This window comes from Thalia democratica, chromosome 4 (genome assembly GCF_965202585.1).
Source record: "Thalia democratica chromosome 4, ktThaDemo2.hap1.1, whole genome shotgun sequence".
Classification (NCBI taxonomy): domain Eukaryota; kingdom Metazoa; phylum Chordata; class Thaliacea; order Salpida; family Salpidae; genus Thalia; species Thalia democratica.
Window position 1 is genome coordinate 63694792 of NC_139168.1, and position 23884 is coordinate 63718675.

A 23884-nucleotide genomic window follows, 5' to 3' on the forward strand; every position below is an offset into this window, starting at 1 on the left:
AGTACACTTATAAGAAAATAAATCTTTAATTTTTGAAAAAGATTTTAAAACATACGAATACAAAAAGTACTTAAATTACCTTAATCAAAAATTTACAAATGCTGTAAAAGACTTGTTTTGATAAAGTTTTAGCTTATTCTGTTTTGTTGATGTAGAATTTCACATTTGTAATGTATTTTAGATGAATACTAATTGAAAATTTAAAAAAATTACACACACGTCACGCATTTAAATGTATTCAGTTTAAAGTATTAGAAAGATGAATGTGACTTGTAACTCTGTTTCAAACAATAAAACAAGAACACAAATCGAAGCACACATTCTTTAAAGTTTTTGGAAATATTTTGATTAAAATGTTATTTGTTTAAATGAACTGTTAGCTTAAAAGTTTATAAAACTTTATTTCTTCTAAAATTTTTATTTATCAAAAAAAGCTAGTGCTAAAGTTTTGAATCACTACTAGTTACAAAATTAAACTCTTTTTCAGGTTTAGTCTAGTCAAATTTAAGAAGTCTTATAGTATTGAAACTAATAAGTATAAATGTAATGCTTAAACTGAAAAAAAATTTGTAGACTTGAGGTATAATATTTTAACAGATAATTATATATGATGTCGCTTAATTTAAGAACACTATTAGATATGTACAAAGTTTCAACAGTCTTGTATAAAATGAAACTATATTTAGTCTGCTTTTGATAAGCGTCACAGAAATACAAAACATAATGCATAAATTAATCATTTTTACTCGTTTATAAGACTAGCATTATGTTTATTAATAAAATCTTGAATTTAAGCAAGCGAAGAACAAGTTAAAGAAAAGTTTTTAAGTTATATATTATAAACTTTAGCAGTTTTAGGTAATATTAAACAAATAATAAAGATGCATAACTTCTGCAACCTTGATGACTTTTTAACTGCAGATAAAAACTAAATGTTTTTTGAAATCCAGGTAAAATTTTTATAACGTCCTGGAAACTGTTACTTAATCATAGAATTTAATGATACAATATAGCTGAAATAGCCTTTTTAAAACAGGTTGGACTCAATACCATTAAAAGTAGATTGTATATAAGTAGCATGAGTTTTTTAACTAAATTGATGATACAGTTCCCGACAATTTGACTGAGTTATAAGATATTGTAGCATATGTACAATATTTATGCATTGTTAAGTATACAAATTGTAGAGTAAAAAAAAAACTCTATGAAACATTTGATTTAATTGCATAAAAGACATACATTTAGTTATCAAAATAACATATTCTAACAACCGATAGAAGAAAACTAACTAATGTAAAAAGTACTTCACTTGTGAATTATTTCTCAATAGTCATGATTTCCGTACTATAATAAGTTTTGTTACTTACTACTTAAGTAACAAAAACATTGCAACAATATGCTAACTTTATATAATGAATTTAAAAATCATTGAAGAGGCTTGCCTATTTTAGTTACTACTTTTAAGTTTATATATACTTGAGTTACAACCCACTGTAATTCAGAGAAGCTTTGTGTTAGATAGAAAGTTCACGTTTAAAAAAATACACTTGAAATATATAGTTTTTTCAAATAACACAAACTAAAAGTTTAATTCTAAAATCAAATACAAAAGAACATGTACAATAAATAAGCTTCGAATAAATTCCACTGCAATGAGTACATGTTGAAACATTATGATATATAACAGAGCTTTTGTCATATTACAGCAACGTTTGGTGAATCTATATGATTAGAAATGTTTTGTCAAAAAACTACCGAAAATAAATGTCTCAAGTTTGAATGTTTGATACAAATTCTAAAACGGGACAACTATCAGACGCTTAACAAAGTATATGTTACTTTACAAAAACGCACATTTAGCACAAAGGAAGTCGGTACGGAAACTAAAACATGAACTAAATCAGATAGGTTCATATAGATAAATTTGAGACACTCAAAATAAACAATATAAGCAACTAATTTCAAAAAAAATTAGGAATACAAAGTTGAGTACTTCAGAAACTTAGCTAAAAAAATTCATAAAAATCATTTTGTATTAATCAAAAGTTTCGAAAATAAGCTCTCCTAAAGCAAGTTGATAAAGTAAAAAATAAATGCACTTTTTAAGCTTATAAAATGTTTTTGAAAAATAATTATATAAAGCACAGTGAAAGAACTAATTTATATTGAAAATAGAGGCATCTTTTAAAAGACACAAAACAGCATAGTAGTTTGAAACTGAACCGACGAAATTTAGGACTTTTCTTTTGCATATTAATAAAAAAAACTTAGTAAAGAAAACTTAACATGAATTATTTTGAAAGAATTAATAAAAAACTCAAAAATTTTATTCAAAGGACTAAAATAGAAAGACCAAAAAAAGTTTTCAAACAAAAATATTATATTAAGAATATAATACTAAACCGTGTCTTAAACATTTAAATTTAGATGAGCTGTTATGAAGAATTATTGTTATCTTACTGCTAAAAACTTCAACAAGGACCTCCGAGTCAAATTTTTTTTTAACACTCGGACAGAAACAACGGATTCTACTTCCGCACGATGTCTCAGTCAAACTTGTGCTCGTCGTAGTAGTGGTTCTTGTGGAAATAGTCGGTGCTGTCCACTCTGGGCAAGTTGCTCGCTTTGGTTTTCCTAAACTCTTCCATCTCCACCGAGTCTGTTTTCGAGCTCCTCCCGCTTTCCAACGTACTTTCCGACTGTAAATGCATTTCAATTTTGATTAAGCGCACTCGGAAAATTAATCAATTTTGGTTTTAATTGATTTTTTTTAATGATTACCTATTGGGCAAGCTTAAAAAAACAAACTATATTTATTCCAAACGGTGAAAAGAATTCTTAATTAAGCACGTAGTATTGGGTTTCAAAGCTAAACGATTAGGAGGCATTCATATATTTTTTCGATATTTTTTCACAATACTTAGTTTCACCCAAGGGCTAACCAAGTGAATATACTTCTACTCAATTAGATGTTAAACACGTAAACAAAAATTGGTAATTACCCAGCATTATATCGCACCAATATGAAACTGAAACTGTATAATATTCAATGTCTTTTTAACCATGATTTTAAGATAAAAATAAATTGTTTATTCTAATATGTTTAATCTATAAAGATATTTTTTTTTCAAACAAGCTTTATAAATACATAGTAAGAATTAAAATTAATTATGATAAACTAAAATATTGAATCGACTTTATTTTACGATATCGTAATCAATATAAATTAATGTAGTGATATAATCGCTTTATACTGTCAAATAAAAGCGATTAAATATTTAAGTTTTATTAGTTTATGATAAATACTTTTAATTTCATTTATAAATTTATAAAATACAAGTTTTTAGCCTAAAAATATGGTTAAAAAAGACATCAAATATAGTATATTTTCACTTTGATATTGGTGCGAAATCATCCTAGGGAATTACCCAAATATTTATATGACATAAAATAATCACTATTTTTATTTCAAAAAGGTTTTATTATATAAGGAACAGCACTATTTGTTTTTCAAAATGTTTTGTGAATATTCTTATGGTGAGACCTCTTTCCAAGGCCATTGAATCAATACAAAAAAATTGTTAAGTTCAAATTTTTTTAATCTATGAATATAAAATCGATTAGCTAAAGAACAAAGTTTTGTAACCGAATACTTCTATACGCAAGTAAATAAAAACAAAACAAACATTTAAATAATTGTTGTAATTCTTTCTCGTTTCATCTTCCAAATTTAGATCTGCTATGCTGTTCATTTATTTCATTTTTATTTATCATTGATAAAAGTAATAAAGCCTTAAAAAAATAAAAATAATTCTTAACTTTGGATTTTCATTAGCTAATAATGATTAATAGTTTCAAGAAGTAATAAAACTAAATGATATTATTTTCAATGAATAAAACTAAAGTATATGTAAACTTAATGTTGCCATTTCTGAAAAATTAACAGATGACAGTGATAATTGACGCTCTGTTATCTGCAAAAAGTTGCTTAAACGAAGAAAATAAACAACTTTTAGTAAAACAACATCACATGTAAAATAAAATTTTTGTGAGTATTATTTTTAATAACTTGCACATAGTAACAGCTTAATTTAATACAAAACAAAATAGCAACTGCCTTATCCATCCATACAAATGGTTAACCGTACACAAAAACTACAGCTTACTTTAATCCGTTTTTGACGAGGTGTTCATTCATCTGAATGGCTCTTTTCAGCAAAAATTGCTTGTCTTTTCCCTCCTGTATAAAACAACAAAACTTGAACTTTTTTATGACAAATTATAATACTAGTTGACGAATCTTTCTTACTCTTTGAGGTTTTGTATAGGTAATACTTATAAAAAATTACCTTTAAACTTTAAAAAACGTTAGTAGAGTCTTGTGAGTTATTATGAGTAGTCTGAGCATGATAGTTTTAATTTTATTTAAAAGATTTAAAAACTCTTAAGACTGACTAAAAACAGCATAACTTTATATTAAGGATAACTAGGTATTATTAAATACATGACTTATATAAGTATATGGTTTAAACAACATAATCTTTAAAAAAATACTGATATTTTTATACTCTAAAGTCTAAAACAATTTAAATTCATACTTTTTGTCTAATTTTTTTCTTATGTCAGAATAAAGTATTAGAGTAATTTTTGGTAACAATGCAATTTAAGTTGCATAAACTGATATATACACTTTGAATCATAAACAACAATCAAATTTAAAACTAAAAAGAAAAACTGTGTTAAAACACATTTTATTTGCCATTGTTCAAACACATGAACGCATTTTTGCAAATTAGATAAACAAACAGAGAAAATCACTTTTCAGCGAATACTGCTTCCTCAAAATACACGAAGCACGATTGTATAAACAGTTGCATCATTTCAAAAACATTTGACGACCTTTTGCCAACGAAAGCAGTTAAAACAAACACGCCGTTGTCTTTCTTTTTAAAACAAACACTAACCAGTATTAATTGATCCCGGAGCACTTTTATCATGTTTTTGTATGCGGCATCCAGCGCCCGGAAGTAGTATATAGTTATGCTGTAAAAAAAAGGATTGAAAGGTTTTGTAAATTATAATAATTATGCCAACTTAATCATGATACATAAAAAAATTTAACATTTAAAAAAATATTATTAATAAATTATCACTTACAAACTGAAAGACGTTAGTTGTAATAATTTTTGAGCAACCATTTGACATCCTTTTCATGACTCCAAACTTTTTTAAGGTTCTATTTAAAAAATTACAAAAACTAACAACAGTATGAGCGCGACGATGAGAATAAATGGCGCGGAACCGATGAACCAGAACGCGTTTCGCACGGGTGTCGGCGTCTGCAGTATCAGCTGGGTGATCGTGTCGAACATCTTGTCCTCGCCCCTGAACGGCCCGCAAGCCGCACTCGGTTTCAATCTGCCGTCGTATTTGTTGAGAATCGTGAAAAGTTAGTTAATGAGTTTATCTAACAAATGCTTAAGTTTTTGATATTATTTACTTTATTATTTAACATTTAGTTTACTTTTAAAAATGCGTTTTTAATTGCCAGTTTTATGAAACTTTTTTTAAATATTATGAAAGTTATTAGTATACCAGAACAACAAATTATCTTTAATAGATACAGTTGTCTTCAAGAATGGGAAAAACGTCATAACCAATTATTTATACTGTTATACGTATTCACATGTTCAAAAGCACCAAAAACAGTTAAAACCATTAATTTAACCGAAAAAAGCGACTGTTGCTGCCAACGGTTCAACCAAAAGTTCAACTCAGATTCGAGATACTAACACGCTGACGCCGACAATGACGGGAACGATGGCCACCATGAAGCCCACGAGCAGGATGTAGAAGAAGAAGGTTCCGGTGCGCGAAGACCTGAACGGGTTCTTGCTCGGCTGGCAGTTGTGCATGAGCGAGACCTTTTGCAGGTAGAAGAATATGAAGAACTTGATCAGCACTATGCCGGGCAGCAGCGGGCAGTAGAACGCGCCGATCCTGTGGGTTTCAAAGTGGAAGTTGTGACTGAAGCGCCGAGAATAAAGCTACTAGTTTTATGATGTGAGACAGTTTAAACAGCGAAGTACAACGGTATTAGACTTTGCTAAAAATAAAAATGCGTTTTGATATAAAAAAGTTTTAAGCTTTTTTATATTAGTTAATTCACAACGAGACTGTTGATAAATAGTTATTTATTTTTACCTGTTTTATTTATTTAAAATTAAAAACATTTTATTGTTTTGTATGTGAAAAATTAAGTGCTACAGACTTTGTAATTATTGAAAGACTAGTAAAAATAAATCTAACTTATCTTTTTTATATTAAACTTATAATTTTTTGATTCAAATAAATTAATTCTTAAAGAACTCAGCTAAACTAAATATGTATAACAACGTCATAACTATTTCAATCTAAGTTTCTTATTGGTTAAATAAAGTTATGTATATTATAAAAAACTTTCAAAATTAGTAGCAGTTTGAAATTAACATATAAAGTATTTTACTTGTAAATAATTTGTCTAAATTTAATCTTATAAAAATTGCTTAACCTTATAGATAGAACTATTTTGACAAAGTTATTTTGAAAAATATTTATAATAAAATAATTGCAAATATACCATTAGAATTAGTTTTTATTACATAAAGTAAAGTAAAGAAATCGTTTAAAATTTTACACCTAAAGTACAAATTTTAAAAATAAAAGTTATTTTATTTAGTAAAAATTGAGTATAGATAAGGTTAAGATATGTGTTTAATTTTTAAAACAAACATACAATACTAATTTATATTATCAACCTTAAAAACCTCCGTCAGACTTTGTTCATAACTTAATCAAGACAAACGTCGTTGGTTTTAATAAACAAAGTACTTCAAAAATTGTTTTTATTACAAACTCATTAGCTGTAAAAACAGGTTAAAAAAACTTCAAGTTTAACAAAAATTTGAATGATTCACTAAACACTTGCGTGCTTAACTTGCATGCCTTTTAATTGAGAGAAAAGCAATTCAAACTAATATAAATTTAGAAAACTTAAGAAAATTAAAGTTAAATATTAACTTTTTTTAGAAAACCTTTGTTAAGTTAATTAATTTTTGTTTAAAAAAACACTTGTACTAATAAGTATAAATTTATATAATAAAAAATATTTATATATTAATATAAAAACCGTGTTTAGGAATTTGTTTAAGAAAATTAAGATTTTATACTAAAACTTAACAATTAATAATATACTTCGAGTAGAATTTCTAAAGTGTGGACGAAAAATTTTCTTCTTTAAAAATAAAAATCAACGACCTATAATGTATTTGCACTAATTAAATATTAGTTTTAAAACAATCTGTACTGAACTTAAAACAACTAAAGTTGCTAAAACTAAAAATTATCAGTGAAACTATAATTTTGACGCAAACAATTATACTTGATGGTAAAATATTGTTAATCATAATCAAAATTGCACATATAATCGAGGTACACATTTTAATGCTCTAAAACAAAAAAGCAACTAAACTACCATGAGACTACTTGCGCGTACACACAATCTAGCACCTTTCTGATCACGTTAAAGTTCTGGTAGCCGATCATTCGGAACAGCTTGTTGTTAAAATAGTCCACCATCAATCTATTACACATGCTACATGCAGTTATCATGCTACAGTGATTCAGCAAAAATTAAAATCAAGTGATTGGTTAAATAAGAAAATAAGCTTGAGTCGAAAAATAAAAGTAAAAAGTTTTGTAATATTTTCATTACAAATTTTGAAATAGCATTATACTCTTGCACAAGATTCATATCGGGAATATATCGTGCAAAGCAGATTGCAATTATTTCTGGCAATCGCACGCCTTTGTTTGTTTTTGATAATAGAAAGAAATTGCTTATAAAAATTAAGCAAATAAAAAATTGTGTTGGGTTTGTTGAAATAAGAAGCAAGTTCAACTGCACATAAGTGTATAAGGCAGGGCTGGCGGTCTTTTCAAGTATAAATGCATCAAACAATTTTAAAACTATCGAGAGTAGAAATAGTATTCAAGTAGTATAAAACAAGCTTTTAAAACTTATAAAATTAAAATCATTTAACGAAAAAGCTTTATTTCGATTGTCTTTTATATAATAAGTGCCGCGTACTGGATATTTCTGCTTGATATATAATTTTCCCAAGGTGGAAACACATACAGGTCATTGATATTCTAATTGAAAATAAATTTGTCATTAAATAAAATTAACATATAAAGCAAACAATTATGTTTATCTGTAAAGCTAAATATATTTTTTCAAAACCTTAAAAATTATATATACATATATACTTCGAAAGAATCTTAGCTAGATAATTGATACATGTATATTTAAATTAAAAACATGTATCAATTGTACGTTTTAATTGTAATTAGCATTTCGGTTGTTATTAATTTAAAGAAGCATCTTTTTAATTATACACATATATTAATTAAAAATCGGTCACCATCATATTGCAGAAATGAAATAAAAGAATCCAAAAGAAACAAGTTGTGATAAATATTGAAATAAATAAAAAACAACCAAGTTAAATAAAAAAGAAAAAATTTCACCAGTCAAAACAAAACTAAAGCCTAATGAGTTAAAGCAAATTACAATCCGGTGTGCATTGTTAGTTGCAAATTATCATTGAAGCTTTGATTGAAAACCCCAGCATTGTCGGGTGACTGCGCAAGCGCACTTACCAGCAAATGGTCTGAGCGTAGACGATGTCGAGGACCTTCGCCGGAAGATTGAACTCCTGCACGCCGATCTTGTCGGAGAGCGAGCACGCGCAGTGCGTCACTATCAGTCTTTGTGTGTTTGTTTTTTTAATTATATACATATATATATTATTTAGAATTAAGTTATTTGACTTGATTAATCAAATCTTCACACTGAGCTCACCTTATGGGGTTTATTAATAAAAAGGTTTATTTCAAGATGAACTTGTTTTGAAGCTGATGAGTGCATAAGCACGAAACTCGAGGTCTTCAAGTTTTACATCTTGAAATAAACCTTTATTTTATATATATATATATATATATAATTTATTCAAATGGCGATTTTAAAAATTCTGGAACATATGTTTCACAAAGCTTTAATTTTTCATAAAGCTCTGATCATCAGCCAGTTAAATTCAAAATACAAAGCACTGTACTAAACAAATTTATATACGGTATATAATTTATATAAAGTATATATATATATATATAAAATAAGGTTAATGTTTAAACTTAAACACCTTCTACTGAGCCCACTTGAAGGACTTTTAAATAATTTATTGAAATGGCGATTTTAAAAATTCTGGAACATATGTTTCATAAAGACAAAGAAGATTGTCTCTAATCTTCAGCCAGTTCAAATTTAAAAGTTTAAATTAAAATTTTAAATTTGAACTGGCTGAAGATTAGAGACAATCTTCTTTGTCTTTATGAAACATATGTTCCAGAATTTTTAAAATCGCCATTTCAATAGAGTATATATATATATATATATATATAACAATCAAACTTACTTAACACAAAGTTGTAAGTAGTAAAAAAAAAAATCAAAAGTATTAAAGTGAATTTTCTAGTTGTTTATTTTACAAACTGTGTTTTTATGAGTTATTCGAGCATGTACTGCATAAATATAATATAAAGTTAAATTTGAATTGTTTTTTGTATATAGTCAATTTACTGGGATGTAAAGAGCTTATTTAAATAGATTTATGCAAATTGTATATTTTATTCGCTTTTCCTGTTTCTTTTTTTATCTTTAAATTCTTCTGTATAGTTAATTTCATAATTGTATCCGTTTACCTTTAAAGCATCATTATAGTCTTTTTTTATGTTGTTGAATAGGTTTTTGTTACTTGAATTATTAGAAAGTCTGGTCTCTACCATTTTTGGGATTTGTATATAGTCATATTGTATATTGTATATAGTCAAAAATATTTGAAAAAAATTAGTTAGATGTTTTAAGTTTGCTAAAAATTAAAATACTTATGAATAAAACTATTTAATTGAAAAAAAAAGTTTTTGCAATTAACGAATAACATGTTTTCTATGGAAATACACTGCATACATTACCAATAACATAGACAAAGCAAAATATTATAGACGAGTAAATTCTTTTGTTTTGTCAAAACTTTTGTAAAATAAAAAGTACTTGCATTTTTTGTTCAACTTTAGTATATTAAACCGCCTAATATTAAACATTTGTAAAAAACTACTAACATATTTGTGAGCTGTTGTTTTTAGTATTCCTTAAAGTTTTATTTTAGTTGATAAAAAACTTAAAAATCTAAAACATTGTTTTTAGAATAGTTGTTTATAGCATAAAATTTGTCATATTTTAGTTTTAAAAATCATTAATTGTAAAAAAGTGTTTGGAAACCTTATAAAACAAGGACTAAGAGCAAAAAAAAAATTACCTAATAGTTTTTGTAAATCGCTAATATTTAGCATAAACAAACAACAGAAAATGTAAACAAAAGTAAACACTGTATTTTTTATGATGTTTTTTAAACAAGTGTCTTTTTTAAATATGGAACCTTAGGACATTTTAATTAAATAATTAAAGATACTTTTTAAAGAATCATAAGAAACACTTCAAGTACTGCGTTGCTAAAAAACCAAGAGGTAAAACCAAAATTCTAATTTCTAGTGTTAACAATATAAAGATATATAAAAGCTTACTTTCTAGGAAATTCTACGAATAATGTGACTCCAACACCGATGAAAAAGTCAAGGATTGTCAGTTTGTACATTTCCTGACCAATGTAAGTTTCCCAACACTGCAAAAAAACATTAAGTGAATTAGTTAGTAATTAGTTGAAAACAATAAAATCTTATATTCTTACTTTAATTTATCTTGTATTAAACATTTATTTGACAGCAATTTATTTCATATACTACACAAGACTAAAATTTCATAACAATATATATTTCATGCTTAACTCATCAGTTGTTTACTAAGCAATAAAAATAAAGTTTTAAATCTAGCTTACATAGTGAAATGTAATCAATGTAATAGTAATAATTATAGAGCAAAGGGTAATTTACAATACATAAGTACTTCTAACTACAATGCAACTAAAAAATTAATAAAACAAACGTAACAACTTATAAAATAACTTATGAAAATAAAGAAACAGTATAATCAAAGTCTTTATGTTTACACAATTTACGTTTTCTTATTGAAATACACATAGCCTCAAGTTTAATTAAATCAAAAAAGTTAAAACAATTTTGAATAATTTTAAATATTTTCAAGTTATAATTACTTGCACAATCAGGGTTATTAACTAGGTGTTCTGCAATAGCAGATCTTTTTGAAGCATTTACTAATCTTATAGATCTATTTTCTTAATTACTCGTTTTACAAAATTCATCAATACTTTTTGGAATATGTTCTTTTATTCTTTTTCCAAATTGCTTTGAATTCGACATAACTATCTTCACAGAATCAGTTAAACTGGTAAACTACCATATTTTACAAAATTCAGTAAGTTTTTCTAAGCCATGTATCAAAAGAAAATTCATTATACATTACAAATTAAAACTTCAAAAACTTATAATTCATTCTAATAACTGGTAAGAAAAATATACAACTTTTGGTTTCTAGCAGTAAAATCTAAGTAGTAAGACGATATGTTCTTTGTTTACTCGTGTTTACAAAACAAGTGTTGAGTAAACGACGACAACAAAGCGATAACAGCCAAGTTTGAATTGTGAGTAGGCAGTTTTACGACCTTGGCAAACAAGAATGAATTGCTAATGAAACAAAACATGAAAATGGAAGTCGTAAACGAACTTGAAAATACTTTTGTAGTTCCTACAACCATTTTGTGTTTGTACATGGTGAAAATGTATCTCATGGTCTACATCACTGCATCACATTAATTATTAACTAATATTAAGTGTTATAGTCTTAGATACATCAGCCGTGCGTAAATTGGAATGAAATGACGGTTGAATTAAAGAAACGCGTGAGCTAATACTTTTGAGCTAAAATTAGGTCAAAATGTACTGCTGACTTTAAGCTTCACTAGATAAAATCAACAAAAATTACTGAAGCATTATAAATTTTTGGCAAAAAAAAAAAAACTTCATTAGCTCAAGTTGTTTTACGAAAAATTACAAACTACAATTGGTAAAAAACACTAGTAAATTTTTATACACGGTAATGATATAGTTTTTCGCCAATAAAATTAAGCATTGTTTAAAAGTTAAAACTATTAACTAACTTTTAAAAAAGCATTGAGAAGCTACACAGTACATTAAATCTTAGCAATTTTTTTAAAGTTTAATGTGTATGTCAAAAATCACTCTAGCGTTTAACTTCCGTAATCAAAACTAAAACTATTTATTTTGATTCAACTATAAAAAACAATAGACTGTTTCAACCGAACTCTACAAATATGTAAACAAAGTTTCAAAACAACTAAGTTTCAGGGCCAAGGCAGTGTATAAAAAATAAACTATGTATAAAAGTTACAAACTAAAATTTAATAAAAAAAGTACATAATTAGTTTTTAATAGTTGACTACTTTTTATTGACGAAAAACAAACTGTTTCAACCGAACTCACAAATATACGAATAGAATATCATAACAACTGACTTGCACGCCTGGACAGTATATAAACGATACAAACTAAAAATTATTAAAAAAAAACATTGTTTTTCGTTAATAAAATTAGTAAATTATCAAAAATTATTAAACTGTTTCAACCTAATTTTACAAATATGCGAACAAAATATCATGACAACTGACTTGCACGCCGGGACAGTACGCGCAAACTCCACCGGGATTAACTTGTTCGTCTGGTTCGCAATTCACCTGCAAGTATATGACCACGTACAAAAATATTATAGAGGCTAGCCGCAGTGACACCGTCCTGTTAGAACAATTTGTTTTGGTCCACACTAAATTCACAAACTAATTCGGAGTTAAGTAGTATAACTGTAAAAACCAAAAAGTTAAAAAAATTTTAAACTTTATTAAAAAGACGTTTTTTATTATATAAAATATTATAACAAATTTTAAAAATTACATAGTTATACAGACAGTGTGGGTGCACGACTATTCGAATTTGGACAATCCAAATTCTTAAAAAATATACAAGAGGCCATTTCTCAAAAACTAATAAATATTTGCAAAAATTAAAAAATCGGTTGTAATCTTTTCAGCTACCTACAAATTATTTTTTTCAAAATTTTAAAGATTTTTGAGATACAACTTAAGTAATTATAAAGTAAATTTTAATTTCTTTTTTAACAAGTATATTTTTTCACATATTTTGTTTTACTATCTCAATGTAAATAATTGAATCTTTAACCACTTTTTAACCTATTTCAAACATATATTACTTTTTGAGATATGACCACAAAAGTTCTAAAATTGACCGAATTTGAACTGTCATGTAACCAAACAGTGTTGTTTAATTTATATAACAAGCATGGATAAGTAATTCAGTTCTAAAGACAAATTTATTTAGCTTAAGATTCTAGTTTTAAGATTAGAGAATTCTTAAAACAAAACATGCTTAGGAGAAAGTATTCAAAGGTATATTCGATATTTGTACACAATTTGTTTCTTAAAAAATTTTTTTTTTAATGTAAATTTTTTAATACTAGTTTAGGTAAATTTTGTAACACAAATATAATTTTGACAGCTTTTATTATGTATTACGTAATCTCTAATCTCATTATCTTTTATCAAATAATTTTTAAATTTAATATTTTTAATATGTCTTTAAAAAATAATAAGTTCCATTAATTCACTTGCTTAAAATACTTTAAAAAGCATTTATACTTTAAAGGTTAATTTGTTTGTAGTTTTGAAGTGAAATGTTTTTGTACTTCATTATCAAGTAAAATTTTTATATACACATTAGGTATTTTCAAACAGTTATAAAATTAAGGTTTTAAACTTAGGTAAACACATATTTGATTAGTAGAAACAAACTATTAAATCTGAATTAGTTAAATCTCTTTCGGAGTATTTACGTTAATGTTTTACATTGTTAAGCAACTCAACTATGAGCTACTCGAATAATATTAAAACTTACACAAAACTTATTTTTTTTAAACAAACAACACCAAAACAAAACCTGATTAAAGTGAATTTTATTGTGAACACTGGAGAGTATTCCTCTTGTTTAATGAGGAAATTGAATACAAGGGGCGCCATGAAGTTGATGAAAGTGATCACTATGGTGACCAGATACGTCACGACCAAGTCTAGTATGTACGACTCATCTTTAAACTTTCCTGTGTTCTGATTGTTATAGGAAAAATAAGGCCAAAATGTAAAATTTAAAACATTTCTTCTTGTTCAAAAAACTGTTTGTAACTTGAAAATAGTTACTTTACAAGTAACTTTAAAATTGAAGTTAACTTTACGAAAATCAAAGACTAATAACTTAGTAGCAACAAGTTTGGCTCTTTAACAAGTTAAATTAAAACAAATATACATATATTTATAATAATGATCTATAAAATAAACTTCATATAATTTTTATGGATAACATAAGCTATTGCTAGTCAAAAAATAAATCAACAAAGCTCATGTTTAGTAAAATTAAGCCTTGATTTGGAAAAAAACAAGTTATTAAAAAAAAACAGCCTTTAACAGTTTAAATTATACTTTTATCAGACCAGATAAAAACTTTTAAAACTAGTTGAGAAGTTTATAAAGTATGTTTTTAAAACATATATTTATAAAACATAAATTTTATACATTTGAAAACTTTTTTTAATGGCCTAATTAGTATTTTATTCGAAAAAAAACATTTAAATGCAACTTATCATGAGAATTATAAAGCAAGGTCATGGAAGTCCTACTTAAGTTAGTCTTGTGTAGTAGACTACTAGATTTTTTTTTATAACTTAAAGAAATTAGAAAAAGCTTTTAAGGTATTAGACATCAAAGTTAGGAGTTTAACAAGCTTTCAATAGAAGGTAAAAAATAAGATGGTTAAATATATCTTCCACTAGAACCTTTAAGATTTTTACAGTTTGTTCTGAACGAAATTTAATTTAAGTTTAAGTTGTGTAAAAACTATTTTTTAATTAAAAAATATATATAATTCTGGTTTATATTACTCAGTATTTTTATTTTAGCAGTAATATCGGATTTAAACTTGCCTCACTAAAAATTAAATATAGAAATTTATTTTTATTACTTTGATAAAAATGGTAAGTAGAAAATTGCCTCAATATGATTTTATAATTGATAAAAAATTCCTAAAATTTTAGGACGTTTTATAATTTATAAAAATAACTTATGTTAGTTTTTTCTGAACTTCTAGACCTCTACAACTACAATTTTTAAAACGAAATTTACTTTAAAAATCAACAAACCAAACTTAATGGCGAAATCAGCAGTGAAGAAAAGATATTTTCAAAACAAATTTTGCTTTACTTCTTATTAAATATGGGAAAATAATTAAGTCAACAACGAAACAAACTTTAACGGCGAAATCAGCAGTGAAGAAGATGGCAGTGAAGGAGCCGGCTAGTACTAGCAAGCATATGATGTTGATGAAGAACCTCTTCAGGTACAACCTCACTTTCTGCTGCGTGCTCCTGTTGGCTTGCGACTCACGCAACTTCTCGTCTGCTATGTCTGCCTGAATAATTAATTATGATTAACTAAGGTATGTTGTTAGATGTTACAATTTTATAATTTCAAAAAAAAAATTATCAGAAAAAATTTATATATAATTTTAAACTTTGTCTAATTTTTTGTTGTTTGCATTACTGTGAAATAGATAAAACTATTTTTTTAACAACCACAAACCACATGTTGAAAAATCTCAAAAAAGAAAACAACTAAATAAAACAAATAATTAGAAAGTTATTTACAACTTAGCAGCAAAAATAGTTGTTTTTAAGTTAGACTTGTTTAATTAGTCAATCATAACAAAAATAAAGTTTCCCCGATTTTTCTTACCACTACAACTGTAGTCACTTGAGAGAGTGAACCAACTAGTACAAACTAGTCTTAACCTTATACTAAAAACACATTCAACTATTAAAACATTCGAACCCTCATTTCGTTGAACAAGCTTTGATGCTTGATGAGGGCGGCGCCGCCGTCCACAATGCAGTAATCCCACCCGGCAAACACCTTGTTGCAGTAAGAATAGAACCTGTTCTCGTCCGTCACCACCGACTCACGCAAGCCTCGCGACGCCCTGTCAAGTTTGTGGCGATTTTATTGCGTTTATTTTAGTGTTATTTTTGCAATCAGTAAACCTTTTACTGTATACGTTATTAAACGAGTATTTTTCAACTGTGTTTAAACATAAAAGTTAAAAATTGAAAAGTTGACATAATTGTAGCGGAAAAAAGCAGTTTATGAAAATAAAACTATTTTATTCACATACAAAATACAATGGATCTATTAAAAATAATTAGTTAAATTCGGTATACTTTAAAATTATAAGCAAAAAAAATTAAACAAAAACAAGTTAAAAACAAAAACTATATAAAAGCTTTTATGTTTTAATTTCACACCATAATTAGTTTATACACAATTAGTATAGAAAAATTATATTTCTTATTTCCGGGCACTTTTAAACAAACACTAGCAATTGTTATAAAATTCAAAGAAAGCAAGCCGTACAATATACCTTCAACATATATTTTACTTTGAAAGTTAAAACAAAATCCAACAAAACAACGCTGAAAAAAGAAAATATTAGTAATCCAAAACTAATTTCTTGAGGGCATACGGAGGTCCAAGACTATTTTTTAATAAAAATTAAGATTACCTTATATAAATGCTCTAACTATATATAGTATAAGATACTTTTCACAGAATAAAAAGATATTTCTCCATTTTCGAAATACTATCAGTTGTGTGAAAAGTTTCCAATACAAGCGTATAAAGGAAAAGTTTTCATTACTGAATTTATCGGAATTTTGAAAAATTTAGTATAAGTTTATCTTCTTCTTCATTTTTTTGTTCAACTAGCCTCAACTTTTCAGGAATTGTTCCTTTCGTTAATAGAAAAATTTATTTATAAACTATAAAAAAAAATTAAATGTTTATTGTTTAGTTAGAATTGAACTGATAAACTTTCAGAAAGGTTGCTAAAAAACTGTAGGGAAGATAAATTTTTAATGACATAGTCTTTTTTTGCACTTTTACTTTGGTCCATTATGAACCTATTGAGCTTTTTTGGATTTGGTAACCAACCTCATATCTCAAAAACTAATTGGAATTTTACAAAACGGTAAAAAGTCACTGTTAGCCAAGTGAAAGATCTTTAAAGTAAGATTAACATGTAAAAAAAATTGTTTTACTCCCCGCCCTCCCTATGCCCTTGTTTGGCAAAACTAACAACTTGCTTAAAACCTGGATACGAGCGCGATGAGGCTGACAATGAAGTAGAAGAAGGCGATGAACACGTACGCGAGTGGTATGCTGTAATTCACGTAATTGTCCTCGCTTATCTGTATCTGGTCACTGTTCTTGTAGAATCCCATGAACAAGTATGTTTTCTCCATGAATCCCTGGAACAGTTGTTAAAATTTATCTTAGATTTGTTAATATCTAAATTTGGGTTTTTAAGAAGTTTATAAAATGGTTTTTTAAAAATGGTTTTAATCTTTTTACAATGCTTCATTAAAAAGTTCAGAATTTTTTGTTTACTTTAACAGCATGTAAACAACAATTTTTTTAATTTTTTTTTGATTTTTTATAAGTTTAAACAATATTAAGAAAGGTATACATAAAATAAGAATTTACCTGACCAGTAAACCACCAAATAATGTATTGAACAAAAGAATTTATTTCATTTGGATCATATGGGTCGTAATCACAGTCTAATAAAAAGTTTGAGCTGATGTGTGTTGGTAAACAAATATGATTATTTCACTATAAAATATGGGTAAACACTTAAAACTTTGCCAACATAAGCAACTATAAAAATAAGCAATACAAAATTATTCCACAGTAAAAATATTATTTTATATCAGTTTTTCTCCCACTTTACAAAAGCATATACAGTAAATTATCAATAAAAATAATCTAGGCACAGTGCACAGTTGATTATTTTGTATGCATTTTTTCATTTCAAAAACTACTTTAACTTCATTTTACCTGCTTTGATAGCACAAATCTACTGTATATTATTAAAAACTAATGAAAATACTTTTCAAAAAAATTTAAAACAAAAAAAATAGTTGTTATAAATATTTTGCTACATATGAAATCTATTGTACTAAGTAAATAAACTTCTACGCACACCCATAGTTAAAAAGTGCAAACTTTGGAAAGCACTGATTTGAGTATTAAATTAAGGTTATGAAAAAAAATTAAGCAGTTTTAATATTTTAAACTACAAACATAGAGTTAAGAAACCTTGAACTTAAAAAAACTAAAAACTTAAGTTAAAAATAAAAAGTACAAATTCTTTCATGTAAAACATAGTATAAAACAAATTCAAAACATTTCTTACATAGTTAGTTACTATCAAACCAAGTTGTCACATCTTTTAAAACCAACCAGTTTCATTGGTGTCCTGCTGAAAACCGAATTCAGTTTGAACAATTGAAGGAACAACAATAAACGAAAATACAATGACAAACACCAACAGGTTGACGTAGAAGAGAAACCTAAGAAAGGCAAAGTAACTTCGCACCGCGCTGCCAAACCTGCCTTTAAGAAGAATATAAAACTCTACATTCTACACTTCATTCAAATTCAGACGTGTATGTTTGTAATAAAACCAAGAAAACAGCCTAGTTTTTTAACACGCCAGTTTAGTGATATATAAGATTTGTAAGACTTTACAAAAACAGAAGTTAGTTATTTTGTAAGCAAATATGCTTTAAATTAATCATCTAGATAGAAAAGTTGTAGTTAGAAATAAATAAATAGCTGGATTATAAAAGGTACACAATTAAAAACTAAATTAACTTTAAAACATAAAAAAAAATTTAAGAAATGCTTAACCAACCTTCAATCTCATAAATAGATTTTTCCCACAACCTTAATCCATATAAAAACTCCAAACTAGAATCATTAAATTTTCGCACTTGAGACTAAAATAAAGTATACTAATTACCACTAAATTAGGGGCTATGAAAAAAAAAAATAAAGTTATTAGTTTATTGTTAAAGTTGACGTCACACATTTTAACGAGCCAAATAAATTTTACTAATTTTTTTGATAAGAGTATTTATCTATAAACATAAAAGCTAAAATATACTTTTAATCTTCAGAACTGGGAACTATTGCATATTTGTAAATGTATATCATTGTGTAAAATTACTCAAATAAACTTTTGTTTAATAACCACATATTAAAGTATAAAAGCTAGAACCTACACTTATAACCAACACAAATATACAAACGTTTAGTGCTACTTACTTTATATCTGCAACTAAATTGTTTAAAATCATATTGTATAAGTTTATTTTAAAATCAACTGTTTTTCTACAAACAAAATATTAACATTATATTATTACAAACTATTGTAAAAATTGCAAAAGTATATACTTTCCATTATAGATCTCAAAGGATATGTGAATAGAAAGTAAAAACTTATTTAGTGCACTTTGTTTGACTAACTTGTCTCCTATGTACAAAACTTCAAATACAAATAGTATTTAATTACACAATGTTTTTATTTTTACAAATTAAATTCACTACAAACAGCAGAAAACTTAAAAACTTATTTTGATATAACTGTTTTTGTAATAATAACTAAAAATTATAAGAATGGGGAAAATAAATAATTTGTAAAACTACTTAAAGTTTATAACACACTACTTGTCAGTTGTTGATTGAAAATCAATTTTAACTTACTGAGGGCTTCTTTTTTGTTTTCTTTTTTCCAGGCTGTGTACTATCCATTCCTTTTTGGTGTAAATACTTTCTAAAAAAAAACTGTTGTTTAAAAAATTATTAAAAAAATTTTTTAATCTACGTTTTAACCTTATTGTTTGCTTTTCCTTCATAGTGCAAAGCAGAGTTTTTATCGTTTCAAAATTATTAAAAAAAAAAATTAAATCTTTATTTTAACCTTATTTTTCGTTTTTCTTTCATAGTGCAAGGCAGAGATTTAATCGTTTCAACATCTTTAATATCCAAGGTGTTTAATAAATCTGCTTCTTTATTTTCTGTGTTTCCAGATGGCATCTATTAAGTTTTAAAATAGAGTATCGAATAAAACATAACCCAAAATACATCAAAAGCTCCTAATCCTATGTGCGAACACAAAAATAATAATAAACAAACCAAAATGTTTTCATCTCTATCAAGAGCACTATTTACTTCTCCTGTCATTTGCTTGTTATACTTTTTTCTTTTCCTTGCTAAAGTTGTTCCTCCAAAAGCATGCATTGCTTTTATACTAAAAAGTTACAGATAAAACACAAAAAAATAAGATGATAAATTAAAAATATAATAATAAATTGTTTAGTTGTTTTAATAACTCTTCCAATTGTGTTTCTATACTTCCATTGGAAAAAATATAGAGTTTAGTATACATATGTGAAGAAACTTATACTGTTACTGTATAATTTAAAAAACAATAATTTCTCAATCATTTTTAAAACTATAAAACACAAAGTATGATAAAATACATGAAAAAATATAGTGAAAAAAGTGGAGTAGAAATGACTATTTATTCAAAGAACTAATATAAACTAAATATTTGTATTAAGAAAAATGATAAAAATATATTTAGGTGGTAGATAAAATCTAATATCTAAATTAATAGACAAATAAAAAAAATTACGAAATAATAATAATAAACACTATTTGTTAAAAATACCTTGGAAGTTGTGAATGAATTTGTGATGCTCTCCCAACTAAAATTATTATGTAAACAATAAAATTCATAAAAATACATTATTTCCTAAAACTAGTAACAAATAGTATTAATATCTATAAACACATAATTTCATATGTTATTATTTGTTAAACATCTCAATATCAAGAATATTTAAAATCTTGTTTATAGTTTAAAAGAAAGTATCATTTTATTTGACATACTTTACTCCATAAATTTTAACTTGCTAAATATTTTTTTAAAACATCTTTAGGACTTTTTTATTAAAAAAAACTGTAAAACGGCTCAAACAAACCTGTTGGAACTTCTAAATATGCTTCTCTACTAGTGGAAGCCATTTTTTTTTAATTTTGTTACTAAAAACTTTTTATCTAGAAAAATTATACAAACTTTTTTTGATTAGATAGACTGATGATATTTTACTTTGTATTCTTTTGAATAACTTGTTTTGATAACAGTTTATATATATCAAATATCAATGAAAATAATCAAATAGTTATTTTAAAAACATAATTAGGCTGTAAACACAACAGCTTTAAACAGCTCTTTTTCAAAATGTAAAAGTTTTTTAAAAGTTTTGAGTATAAGATATATTTTATTAAACTTTTAGCTGCTCTTAGTGCAAGATTACATTGTTTAAAAAAGTAACTTATACAACAAGTAAAACTAAAAAGTTAAACAAAATTATACTTTCAAAATACACTTTATTGCATATTATCTTTTTGTAATAGTAGTAGTATTATAATATTTTCATTCCTCAAATTTCAACAGATTTTTGTGATATCCCATTAATCTTGTATTTTAAATACATGAATTTATGTCAAAAAAAAGTTAATAAATTCTTAATAAATCTGATTATTTTTGTTCAATTAATTCTTTTTTTCAGGAGGCAAAAGTTATTCTCTGTTCATAATAACAAATGTACAGTTTTTTAATTTAGCACACTTAAAATTGGTAAAAGAAAAGATTAATATAGATTGTCAATTTAGTTTAAATACTGACTTGATAACTAATTGTTAAGGTGAATATCCACTGCTATTAGCTATTCAATGACTGTAAAGTTGCGTATGTTTTAATTATTATACTAGAAAATTGCATAAATCATACAGCTTTTGAACAATATGATTTAGCTATTAAAACTTTATTTGGTATAATTTTTAGGCAAATCTTTATTAGCCGACTAAATAAGCATTACATTATATTTTAATTATTTTTGATTATAAAAAATACTTATACCTTATGTCCTGGACAAGACGTTAAAAGGTATCCTGTGGTGTGAAACTCAATAACTAAAAGGTTCTTTGTGCACCAGGTCCTAAGGCCAAATACTTTGAGTGCCTTTTTTATTATTAAATAAACAGTTCAACTACATATAGTAAGATCAGTTTTATAATCATTAATAATTAAAAGAAAAAACTGTGTAGTAAACATAAAAAACATAAATACTCTTTAACAAATTTTTGATCTAGGGAAACTAATTTGCATCAGACCAGTTTGGTCATCTCAAATATGGCAAATCTAAAATGTAAACGTATTACAATCCTAGTAAACTAACATGTTAAGTAGTACAGACAAAAGTCAATAAAATCAAAAGTCTTCTTTGATTTTTCTTTCCATTAACAACCCAGTTGAAGTGTGTTGATTTGTTAACAAACAGAAACATATGTTGGTACAGTAAAGGAAGATTACTGTACAATTTGTTTTTATTAAAATCAAAAGTCAACATAAAATCAATCAGACAAAAGTCAATTTTAATTTTCTGTTTTAAATAGTATCACATAAAATGATTTCTTAGTTATCAGGTTTTACTCTCTATTTTTTTTTCTTTAAAAGCAATGGCAGCTGTGTTGGCTGGGTGTGAGCAGAGTTGATTTGGTCTTAGATATAGTTTTTGAACAAGCAGTTTTTATTTACTAACTTAACTTTTTTTTTTCATGTGAGTTTGTATTTAAGTATGATTTTTATTTTTATTTATTTATTATTTAAAAAAAAAAATATTAAAAAAATTGTTGAATTTGTTTTAGAGTAACAGGGTTTTTGAACAGGTATAGTTGAAACTTATTTTGTTTATCTTTATTCTTAAGTGAGATTTATTAACTATTTTTTATTAACTTAAGCAGTTATTAAGTTTTTTCTTATTTTTGGTTTTATTTTTAAAAACATTTAGTTTAAAAAAAAAATGTTAGTTATAGCATTTTCATCACTTCTCCCTTTTATTGACCTTTTTATTGCCTTTTTCATTGTTGCTTTTGTAGAGAGGGCAACAAGAAAAATGTGAACGTACATGATCATAAAAATCAAAATCTTTGGGAGGGGACAGTGTGGTCCCATGGTAGACTATGATATGGTTAATATTGGCAGTATGGATTTAAAAAAGAGTGCATACCATTTTTTTTGTTTAAGAATAAATTTAAGAATAAATTTCTCTGATTAGTTTAAGTTTAAAAAAAAATCATACATTTATTTAAAATTAGATTTTATCAAAGTTTTAAATAAAACTTATCAAAGTTATTTACACATATATGATGTGAGGCTTGATGACCGAAAAGTCTTTCTCCACACCAATCTATTGACCATAGTTGTGAGCGTTCACTTTTTTCTTTCTTCTTTCTTTCTTTCTAATCACAATGTAAATTAAAACTTAAAAAATTGATTAAAAAACAAATATATGAACAAAAACAGGTACACAGGTTTGTTTGCTTTTGAAAGTTTTAAAGAACTTATCAATTGCAATTGTCTGTTAAGTAAAAGTTTTTTTAATTTTAAAACAAAATTGAAATTTTTTAATTTGTATAGTATCTCACATAGATTTTTATACAAAATAGAAAAATTAAAAAAATAGAATTGAAATTTGTTAGGATAAAGACTATATTCCGTCCAAAAAGCTACATTTTGTTAAATTTATAATTCTGTTAGTTTTTTACTGACTTGAATGAGATACTTTATTTCTGAATAGTACTGTTAAATGTATAATATTCTGCGCTAAAGTTAAAAAACTAATATATTAGATATTTATTTTACACAATATTCAGGCAGTAATTAAAACAAACTAATTATCTTTGCTGAGAAGCTTGATTATCTTTGTGGTAGA

The 23884-nt window shown here is 25.9% G+C and overlaps 1 protein-coding gene across 1 annotated transcript; it reads right to left on the minus strand.

The window, feature by feature from the left end:
• Nucleotides 1-1570: 1570 nt before the first annotated feature.
• On the minus strand, nucleotides 1571-21161 carry LOC145832921 (transmembrane channel-like protein 7). The gene is made up of 21 exons (XM_082940122.1): nucleotides 21089-21161; nucleotides 20776-20812; nucleotides 20238-20352; nucleotides 20023-20138; nucleotides 19806-19875; nucleotides 18955-19039; nucleotides 18501-18653; nucleotides 17742-17818; nucleotides 17349-17506; nucleotides 16035-16182; nucleotides 15454-15615; nucleotides 14095-14261; nucleotides 12756-12879; nucleotides 10678-10775; nucleotides 8701-8808; nucleotides 5794-6000; nucleotides 5263-5418; nucleotides 4965-5043; nucleotides 4167-4240; nucleotides 3687-3744; nucleotides 1571-2699 (listed from the first exon to the last, which is right to left on the minus strand). Exons 1-21 carry the CDS (start codon nucleotides 21129-21131, stop codon nucleotides 2547-2549), a joined length of 2388 nt encoding a protein of 795 aa, XP_082796248.1. The 5' UTR covers nucleotides 21132-21161; the 3' UTR covers nucleotides 1571-2546.
• Between the last annotated feature and the right edge of the window lie 2723 nt (nucleotides 21162-23884).

Excerpts from the sequence above, each read along its gene's own strand:
- LOC145832921 (XM_082940122.1), bottom strand. The coding sequence starts at position 21,131 with ATGGCTTCCACTAGTAGAGAAGCATATTTAGAAGTTCCAACAG. Across the intron at positions 19,040-19,805 it reads AAACAAAAAAGAAGCCCTCA|TCTCAAGTGCGAAAATTTAA; the intron begins GTAAGTTAAAAT and ends ACTTTATTTTAG. Across the intron at positions 17,507-17,741 it reads TTTGGTGGTTTACTGGTCAG|GGATTCATGGAGAAAACATA; the intron begins GTAAATTCTTAT and ends CAACTGTTCCAG.